General features: G+C 41.5%; 1 protein-coding gene across 1 annotated transcript; it reads left to right on the top strand.

The window, feature by feature from the left end:
- Nucleotides 1-318: 318 nt before the first annotated feature.
- On the top strand, nt 319-9,832 carry nol7 (nucleolar protein 7). The gene is made up of 8 exons (XM_021612616.3): nt 319-4,056; nt 6,028-6,088; nt 6,835-6,890; nt 6,986-7,011; nt 7,157-7,265; nt 7,721-7,842; nt 8,973-9,050; nt 9,264-9,832. The coding sequence occupies exons 1-8, from the start codon at nt 3,800-3,802 to the stop codon at nt 9,335-9,337; spliced, it is 783 nt and encodes a 260-aa protein (XP_021468291.1). The 5' UTR covers nt 319-3,799; the 3' UTR covers nt 9,338-9,832.
- The last annotated feature ends 833 nt before the right edge of the window (nt 9,833-10,665 follow it).

Below are 10,665 nucleotides of genomic sequence, written 5' to 3'. Positions count from 1 at the left end.
TAGTTTAGCCTGCTGAAACACCCTGCTTAAACAGAGGGATGCTATGTTAGCTAGCTGGCTATGACTTTCCAACACAACACAAACTCTTCCAAGTCAAGGTAAGCTTTTGGTATTACTAAATTATTGCCACCGGGCCCACCGGTAGCCTAAGCCTATCGCTGTTACATTGAACTGTGTGAATGGAATATGAATGAGAGTCATGTAATATGCTGTAATAGAAATAAGGCCATGCTCATTTAAAAAAAATGGTCCTTCCACCTCTTTAACGACACTGACCTTCTGACCTGACATCATGATTTGACCTCTTTTTTTCCCCAGAGTTCAAGACATCTGGGATCTGGGAAATACCAGGTGAAATAATGACTTCAGTGATCTTCAAGTTGGAAAGTCGGAGCTCTAGAAAGAAGCCTGAGTTACTAAGTTGGAATTCTGAGTTGAATGACTGTTAGAAAATATTGTTTTTTCCTCAGTGTCTTGAACAAACTGAAATCGGAAGTACGAGATTTCCGAGTACCCAGTTGTTTTGAATGCGGCACCAGTTGTCTTGAAAATCTTTGGTTTTGCCACGACGTGGACTAATGAGGAGACGGTGGATGTGGTTGGAAGAGCACGCTTGTTTGAATTGGAAAAGCGTTGCGGTAGCTATTGATAAAGAAGAACATCAAGACAAAGCAGCTGCTTTACAAGTGGGAGCGCTATGGAGATTGTGACAGACGGTTAAATGGCGTCCCTTGAGAAGGCAAGAACGAAACGTATGTCAGGAGAAGTGCAGTATTATCATAAGGAGACGTATACTTGGAATACGGAGGGCGAATGGAGTGAAAAAGAGAGGCAGAGGAGATCTAAGAGAGAGAGGGAGGAAGAGGGTGAGCATGAGTCTTAAAAATGGCAGGAAAAGGGGAGATGGTTTGTTAAAGAAGAATAGTAGAAAGTGTAAGCAGAGTGAGCTGAAGACAGGAGGAGAAATGGAAGTGAACGAGGGAGAAGTATCGGAGGTGGTAGGTGTGGTGATGTTCTCGGAGCCCAAGGCTTGCATCGAGGTTCAGGATGAAGATGAGTCTGTGACAGTAGGAGTGAAGTTTTTGGAAAAAGTGGACCCTTGCCTTTTGACTGATCTGTGGTTTCAGGGTGGTTTCAGGGTGGGTGAAAACAGAGTTGGATGCTGTGGACTCAGTGAGGGTAACCAGAAGTGGTCTTGTGGTAATTGTTTGTGTTTCTGCTGGTCAGAGGGAGAAGGCGCTCCGCATTAAACGAATGGGGGCAAGAGATGTGAATTGATTTGCTCTCAAGAAAAGGGTGCCATTGAAAGGAGTGATTACTGGTGTAGCAGTAAATGTAAAAGTTGAGCAACTGAAGAGGAAGATTCCCGGTGTTTGTGATTCTTGTCGTTTTGCGCGACACAGACAGGGTGGCGTGAGTGGTGAAACAGAAGTCTGTTCTTTTGAAAGTTAATGTTGAGTCTATGCCCGACAAAGTGATATTAAGCTATATACAGTGCCTTGCGAAAGTATTCGGCCCCCTTGAACTTTGTGACCTTTTGCCACATTTCAGGCTTCAAACATAAAGATATAAAACTGTATTTTTTTGTGAAGAATCAACAACAAGTGGGACACAATCATGAAGTGGAACGACATTTATTGGATATTTCAAACTTTTTTAACAAATAAAAAACTGAAAAATTGGGCGTGCAAAATTATTCAGCCCCCTTAAGTTAATACTTTGTAGCGCCACCTTTTGCTGCGATTACAGCTGTAAGTCGCTTGGGGTATGTCTCTATCAGTTTTGCACATCGAGAGACTGACATTTTTTCCCATTCCTCCTTGCAAAACAGCTCGAGCTCAGTGAGGTTGGATGGAGAGCATTTGTGAACAGCAGTTTTCAGTTCTTTCCACAGATTCTCGATTGGATTCAGGTCTGGACTTTGACTTGGCCATTCTAACACCTGGATATGTTTATTTTTGAACCATTCCATTGTAGATTTTGCTTTATGTTTTGGATCATTGTCTTGTTGGAAGACAAATCTCCGTCCCAGTCTCAGGTCTTTTGCAGACTCCATCAGGTTTTCTTCCAGAATGGTCCTGTATTTGGCTCCATCCATCTTCCCATCAATTTGAACCATCTTCCCTGTCCCTGCTGAAGAAAAGCAGGCCCAAACCATGATGCTGCCACCACCATGTTTGACAGTGGGGATGGTGTGTTCAGGGTGATGAGCTGTGTTGCTTTTACGCCAAACATAACGTTTTGCATTGTTGCCAAAAAGTTCAATTTTGGTTTCATCTGACCAGAGCACCTTCTTCCACATGTTTGGTGTGTCTCCCAGGTGGCTTGTGGCAAACTTTAAACAACACTTTTTATGGATATCTTTAAGAAATGGCTTTCTTCTTGCCACTCTTCCATAAAGGCCAGATTTGTGCAATATACGACAGATTGTTGTCCTATGGACAGTCTCCCACCTCAGCTGTAGATCTCTGCAGTTCATCCAGAGTGATCATGGGCCTCTTGGCTGCATCTCTGATCAGTCTTCTCCTTGTATGAGCTGAAAGTTTAGAGGGACGGCCAGGTCTTGGTAGATTTGCAGTGGTCTGATACTCCTTCCATTTCAATATTATCGCTTGCACAGTGCTCCTTGGGATGTTTAAAGCTTGGGAAATCTTTTTGTATCCAAATCCGGCTTTAAACTTCTTCACAACAGTATCTCGGACCTGCCTGGTGTGTTCCTTGTTCTTCATGATGCTCTCTGCGCTTTTGACGGACCTCTGCGACTATCACAGTGCAGGTGCATTTATACGGAGACTTGATTACACACAGGTGGATTGTATTTATCATCATTAGTCATTTAGGTCAACATTGGATCATTCAGAGATCCTCACTGAACTTCTGGAGAGAGTTTGCTGCACTGAAAGTAAAGGGGCTGAATAATTTTGCACACCCAATTTTTCAGTTTTTGATTTGTTAAAAAAGTTTGAAATATCCAATAAATGTCGTTCCACTTCATGATTGTGTCCCACTTGTTGTTGATTCTTCACAAAAACATACAGTTTTATATCTTTATGTTTGAAGCCTGAAATGTGGCAAAAGGTCGCAAAGTTCAAGGGGGGCGAATACTTTCGCAAGGCACTGTACGTTATCCTGTACGTGCTTTTGTGCCGAATACATTACGTTGTTACAGGTATCAAGCTTATGGGCGTGTGTAGGAGGGAGGTTTCTAGGTGTGAGAAGTGTGCAGAAGGGCATGAGACAAAGGAATGTGTAGCATTGGGGAAAGTAGTGGTATGTGCTTATTGTAGGGGTGCCCATGGGGCTGGGGATCAGAAATTTCAGGCGTGAGAGAGGCAGGTTGAGGTTTCCAGGGTTAGAGTAGTGCAGAAGTTGTCATATGCTGAGGCAGTGAAGAAAGTAGAGGAAGATGGGTCAAGGGGGAGGGATCCTGAGAGGAGTGGTGGGAGTAGTAGAGCTGTACCATTAGAGTGATAAACCAACAAGTGATATATTTCAGTAAGATTGGATTTTTAGCATTTATAGCAATGGCTATCAACTGTACTGCAGGGATTGAGGTTTTGGTGGCAGCTCCAGAACGGTATTTGGGTGTGCGAGACTTGATATCATAAGAGTTACAGGGTGTGTTAAGTGGTTGTGTCCCATCTTTTCAGGTGTTTGGCCTGAAACTAAATAGTTTTAAATAGTGGAGTAGGGTGGTGTTCTTGTTTATTATGTGAGAATTTTTGGGGTGAGTGTTTATTTATTTATTTTTTCAAACAAAGTAGAAGGGAGTTGTACTCCAGTCTAGTAGGTGGCGGTAATGCATAAAATGTTGGTTGAAAAAGAAGTTCAACCTCACCGAAGAAGTGGATTGATGACGTATCGACCTAAAATGGCGAAAAAACTGCTTAGGAAATCTCCTTCGTCCTCAAATAAATTCAATAGTGCAAACATGACGGATGATTTTCAATTACATCTCGACTCAAGCGACGACGACGCTCCAGAAGAGGTGACCTTCGAAGAGTCAAAGGCTTCTGCTCTACGGAGCATGAAAAATGCGTTGGAGACATCCAAAAGGTACAGGCTAGCTACCTGCTAATGCTAACTATCTCCTCATGGTACAGTAATATGTTTTTCAGTTAGAGTAACGTTGATGAAACCACGTTTTTTTAAATCGAAAACCAGATGTTTTAGGCTTATTTCTAGTAAAACACATTCTGGTGTTCATTTTTACAGTACATTGCAAAAGTGATATTTTGGTCTTTCAGTAGTAAATCTAGTTCATTTTGCCCACCTATCGGTTCAACTCGACTCTTGAAATCGTGATGTAGAAAAGGTGCCTCTAAATTAGGGTTCCCAAATTTGGCCCCCATGTTTTCTGAGCAAAAAACGTTGTAAAATTGTTGGGCATAAAATACTCCCAAATGTAAATCACTTAGTTGATTTCCTGCTGTTTTTACAATATGTTCCCAAGTATTCCCACACGTAAGAGACGTGATCATATACAAATAATAATTGATTGGATTTATAAAGCACTTAAATACCAACTGAGGTACTGAAAGCGCTTTACATAGGGGAAAACTCACCGCATCCACCATCAATGAGCTGCACTCATCTCTGATACATGACGACCTTTTTTTGTGTCAGAACTCTCAACACACAGCAGCTGTCAGGAGGAGAGGTGAGGAGTTGTATGCCAATTAGGAATGAGGGGGATGATTAGGTGGCTAGGTTGGGAATTGGGGCAAACACCCCTACTCTCACAATAAGCACCATGGAATTTATAATGACCAGAGTCAGGACACCCATTTTTACCTCACATCCGATAGACGGCACCCTATGCAGGACAAAGTACCCAAATGTAAGAGGTTTGAAATGATTGTTTTCGTCAAATATTATCTGTTTAGGCTTCTTACGGTCAATTTGCAGACTAACATTTTTTATGTTCTGGCACCCTGACCATCCGCTCAAGAAAGAAAATGGCTCATGGCTGAAGCTAGTTGATGATCCCTGCTCTAAGTCATACTCATCTCAGGGGAGGTGTTCGGTATAAAATACATTTCCATCTATATGTGCTGAGTGGTACCGACTCAAGGCTTGCTATAAAAGCAGATGACAGCGTGCCTTATTTGGTAATGGTCTTGGTAAATGAAGTGTGCAAATATATTCTGAATGATTCTTCCTTGACTAGACCACTGACCTTACACAAGATTCAAAAGGCATTAAGGCACATTTCTGCCCATGACTAAATTCAATGATTTTGCTTACCGTTTCATACGATGAGGTTGAGGATTATATGTTTGTTTTTATATTTGTAGCTACATCCGTCATAAGAAATTGATGTTAATGGTGGTCATGTCAACTCATATTTTTCCAAACCGCTATGACTGATTGGTCTGCTCAAACAGTTGGCTCATAGTTCAATGATTGTGAGTTCTAATCTCATATGGGGAAGATCTTTTTTCAAATCTTTTTACTATATCCTGTGCCCACACACTTCTAATTCTAAAAAGTGATCGCATACCTGTGAGGGGTCACCCTGGTAGGAGTTTTAGGTTTTTACATAGTACCCAAGACCAATCGGAGTAAATTTGACCATTGGAAAAGCGCTAGTGCGTAAATACTGCAGTCCAGGTTGGATTGAATTGAGCCCTAAATTTAAGCTATGATGGCTTTTTCTTCCCAACACGATACCGCGATAAATGTGAGTCCACATTTCAAAGATTTATTGCACCCCATGGGGGATTTGAATTTACACCGCAAGTGGCAGTAATGTCTAGGAACTCAGCACCTTACCACTGTGAACTAACTGTCCAGAGCCATATTTTCTCACAATGCTCATTTTATTAGCAGAGCGTGCCAGTGGACTTCTGGTAAGTATGCTTTAGTGAGAGAGTATTGGGATATTTATGAGCAATTCCCCCCACCCACAACTTCTCACCTGAATTCATTTTTGGAAAATGTTAAGGGGTTGGGCAAAGGCTGAAATTGGGGTTGAGAGTTACCCTTCAATGGCCAGCCTGATGTAACACATTCATTTGTTCACAGAGAAAAGGATTTGCTCAAAGAAAAGCGAAGGAAAAGACAGGAACTGTTTCAAGAACAGAAGGTAGGTCCATGTCTCAATGTTCTCAATATTATTAGCCCAGTAAACGTTGACGTTATGTCTGTTACAATTTAATCATGATCATTTGGTGGGTGCTTATCAAGGTTTCCGTTATGACAATGTGGCCGCGGTCCGGCAGCATTTTAATTTACCGGACCCATATGCATTGGGTGTGTAACCTGATTACATCAACTGGTATTTCCATAAATGAATAGGCTAAAAAGCAGAATTTCGCATAGTTTTTTTTTTTCCTTTTTTTTCCTCCCGGACAATTTTATTTAAATCGGCTTTTCTATTTTGTTACAGCCAAAAGCCGTCTATTACCCTGGTGCTTGTACATGTGTGAAATAGGACATATAAGTTTGTACTCTACGCATGTGTGAACTGGATTTGTTTTTTTGCATATCCCAACTCCCCCTGAGACCAGCCGTTATCCACGGCAACCCTGGAGCAATTAGGGTTAAGTGCCTTGCTCAAGGGCACAAACGGATTTAACCTTTTTGGCTCTGGGATTCGAACAAGCAACCTTTCGGGGACTGGCCCAACACTCTAACCGCTAGGCTACCTGCCGCCCATTTACTGTGCGCAGTCATATTTGGCACAATGTGTGTCAGAAGTAATAGAAAATAAGTTCATTTGCATTAAGGCAGTGTTTTGAGGTTTTCCATTTCTCTCAACTTTCAGTTACCAAGGGCTCAAAGGGTTATAATTTTGATGAGCGAATTTCTCTTCCATGTTGTTCTGTACAGAAAAGAAGACTTCTCCCTGCACATATTCTGGAAGAAATTGACACAGCTCCAGCAAAGTAAGTGCACATAAGCCTGTATCCCAATATGCAACAATTATGATATACCTTTATATTGGCATATGAAACTAACTGTTCCTAACCCATCTCTTTAGAAAACAGAAGCTACCTGGAGATCAAGGTAGATATGTTCATCACCTCAGATTATTTAAGTAGCCGTCTCGTTTCTTCCTTATTGAAATTATCATTTGCCTTTCAATAAATTGTTAAATGGCTATTTATTTAGTTTCTAAAACTAAATTGGTTTATTTTATTCTTTATTCCAGCTGAAAGCAACCATGAAGAGGCAAGCTGTTCATGGGAGGAGGGGCGCGAAGGATCGAAAGAAGGGTATGAGAAAGAGACGAAGAAAGGATTCAAAGGAAATATCCGGAGGTAAAACTGAATTCTGGTCCCATAGTCTGCATTTACACAGGCAGCCCAATTTTGATCTTTTGACAATAATTGGGCAAAATATATTTGGGCTGGCTGTGTAAATGCAGCCATAAAGGCATGTCTAACATGCTACACTAGATGTGTAACTTTTGCCCTGCGTGAGATGAGCCCATTTATTTAATTAAAACCTGGACATAAGTGTGACTCTAAGAAGCTTGTGGTGGTTCTATTAAGAATGACATGTGGCTCACGCTCGAGAACACTTGATAAAGTGGCTCACGCTTTGCAAAAGTTACTAATCCAGTGTAGAAGCTAAGAACCTACTGTTTTTCACAACGCCCGAGTGTAGCTCCCCTGTGAAGTTTCACGACTAGGCAAGCATCCTTTTGAAAAACTCCATTCTAATGCTTCTCTACTAGGAATGGTTCATTAATGACACACGCCTCTTGTTTCAGTCTGAAGGGTAACTACAGCGTAATGAGGGTGGCGGACCAATCTTCAACCAACTCCCAACAGCAGACAGCCATGGATTTCATACAGGCCAGACTGTATGGCCCGGGAAGTCAGAGGACGACAAGTATGAATACTCACCAGAGTTTCCGTTTGGAAAATGTGGCGCTGGACATTTGACCAATAGCATTTTACCCATATGCATTGGGAGCGTAACCTGATTAGAGCGCCCACAATGACAGATTACATTTCGATGATGGGTATTCATCTTAACAGCTGATGCAACAGATCAGAATGTTTAGCTTTAAAAAAATGTAATAACAATTTCTTCATAATAAGTGAATGTTTGTTCCATAGGAACATGCAATTAGCGGGAAAACAGTTGTCAAAAGCGCACCACACATGCGAGCGGTTTCATGGGACAGATGAAAATATCTGTTTGAAATTTAGAGAGGGGAGATCTGGTTGACGAAAGAGTTGATTTGTGGGCCTCTAGAGATCCTGGTTCGAGTCTAGGCTCTGTCGCAGCCGGCCAAGACCCATGGGAAAAAAATTCCCAGAAATGTACGCACAAAAAGCTCTCGTGTGCAAATTTGTTTCATCCCTGTTAGTGAGCATTTCTCCTTTGCCAAGATAATCCATCCACCTGACAGGTGTGGCATATCAAGAAGCACATCTGTGTGCTGAGGAGTATTTCTATCTGTAATAACCCCTTTTATGGGGGGGAAAAACTCATTCTGATTGGCTTGGGTGTGGCTCCCCAGTGGGTGGGCCTATGCCCTTCAAGGCCCACCCATGGCTGCACCTCTGCCCAGATATGTGAAATCCATACACTAGGGCCTAATGAATTCATTTCAATATATGAAAAGCTTGACTTAATACAATTATTTTATTGATAGGAGTGGGGGAAAAGTGCTGGTGCACTTACAAAAGCCTATTTCACACCATAGCCTTCTGAATTTGCAAGAGTTTTTTTTTTTTCCATTTTGATTTCGGCACAAATGAACATGTGGCACTGACTCGCCCATGGATTAAGGTTTCAGCATTGTCACAATGAAGAGTTCGGCGCTGGACTAACCACCTGCCTAGCACGCGCAGTTACAAGCCTGCTACGGTTAGCGGCAGGCAGACCAGCAATATCCACTTTTGTAGTGCGGAGGAAGCCTGAGCTGGCTAGCTTTAGAAAATTGTGAGTAGATCTAGCTTCCACTGTAGTATACTCCTGTTCTAATATCAGCAATTCTCTCTTTGCTGCAGACAATGAACTTCTCTCCCTTGAAAATAAGAGAGGCCCAAATAAAAGTGCGGCCATGCAGTTTGTGAATAAGAAATGGGGTGAGTTTCCTACATCCTTCAAGCTGTGGTTGGCTCAGTTCTTCCAGTCAATACAATTTCTACGTGGCTGCAACGACTTAAAATGCATCAGTAATGTGATTTATGGAATTGCATCTGGCTCTCTTTGGGTCACACTGCTACTCAGTTTACTAAATGGTTTTGTATAAAGTATGTTCTTTAGGATTACTTACCCATGATGTCATATCCTTACAGGCACAGAGAAGAAAGCAAAGGCGGAGAAGTTGAAGAAGCAATGGATTCAGAAACAGAAGGTTCCCTCAAGCTGAGCAAATAGGGAAAATATGGGGTGGACACCAATCGGGTAATCGCCCTTTCACTCTGCCCTGATCTGAAGGTGCTGGATAAGTTGAATAATTATGGTTATAGATCAAACTAGCTTTCTGATTTGGGTCAAAGTGCTTTCACCTATCCAGGCCATTGAGGAGCTGGATCAAGCATCTCCGAGTAGAAGTGCTGATCATGTAATTTGTCACAAAAATGTAAATGCCACATGTAAAGTGTTGGTCCCATGTTTCATGAGCTGAAATAAAATATCCCAGAAATTCACACAAAAAGCTTCTCATTGTGTGCACATCCCTGTTAGTGAGCATATCTGACAGGTGTGGCATATCAAGAAGCTGATTAAACAGCATGATAATTACTAGGGCTGTCCCAGACTAAAGAAAATCTTGGTCAACCGAGTCATCCTGTTCTGTCAATGTTTAAATGTATTGTTCCACAGTCACACACCCTGTGTTTGAATAAAATCAACTACACATAAACTGAGCTGGGCTGATGCTTTAAGCACACTGTTTGATTAAATAAGACCAATGACGATGGTCACTGTTTAATTACTGTGACCGGCGCATGTTGTCTCGCTATCTTCCCTACTGCAGCGAAAAGGCAACACAGCAAGTGTTTATTGCGCTGTCAATGCTACAATTTCAGCCATTTAGTTTCTGACTGAAGTTCTGTTACCAAAAAACTTCCCTATTCCCTCAACTCTTGCTCACTTTGTGAAACATGACAGTGTCGCATGCAACCAATAGGGCCTCATATCAATAAATTGATTAGTCCTAAATCTGCAAAATGGATGCAGAGGATGTGAAAATCTAAATATTTACTGGTTGCTCAGGAGGGAAAGGGAAGTCAGATCTGTGGAAGACATTTGACATAGTTATGGAAACTACTGGAGGTCAAGGAAAAGGAGGGTATAAGAGCAAGTGTTGCATGAGTATTGTGTTCCAAACAGTTTGTTAGATTACAATATATAAGATACTTTATTACAGCAGACTAAACCGTTGCATGCATTTGTGAATTGTGGTTTGTTTAAGCTAATGTTAATTTAATTTTAAAACAAAATAGTTGATTGCATTTCAAAGCATGAATGTCTCATATGCTGTATGTTGGCATGAACGATAGATACTTCCGATGTATTGAAATAGAGGCCAAAGTAAGTTACGGTATTAAGACTGAACAGGACACGTTCTTAGGCCTACAGCTCGATGGTGGTTATACAAGACTACTATATAAAGCCTACTAATGTTGGTAATAAGAAATGTGCTGTTAGATTACAATATTGTTTTTCTGAGTAATACCAGTCTGTTCTAAGGAA

The sequence above is a fragment of the Oncorhynchus mykiss genome, chromosome 8 (genome assembly GCF_057628025.1).
Source record: "Oncorhynchus mykiss isolate SJ-2025 chromosome 8, ASM5762802v1, whole genome shotgun sequence".
Lineage (NCBI taxonomy): Eukaryota > Metazoa > Chordata > Actinopteri > Salmoniformes > Salmonidae > Oncorhynchus > Oncorhynchus mykiss.
Note: the sequence above shows the minus strand (reverse complement) of the source record. Positions and strands in the feature narration are given on the sequence as shown.

What these genes read in the sequence shown, in the direction of transcription:
- nol7 (XM_021612616.3), top strand. Translation starts at nt 3,800, where the DNA reads ATGCATAAAATGTTGGTTGAAAAAGAAGTTCAACCTCACCGAAGAAGT. An exon ending in ATTGACACAGCTCCAGCAAA is followed by an intron (nt 6,891 to 6,985) that starts GTAAGTGCACAT and finishes CCATCTCTTTAG; the next exon opens with AAAACAGAAGCTACCTGGAG. An exon ending in TTCAAAGGAAATATCCGGAG is followed by an intron (nt 7,266 to 7,720) that starts GTAAAACTGAAT and finishes CTCTTGTTTCAG; the next exon opens with TCTGAAGGGTAACTACAGCG.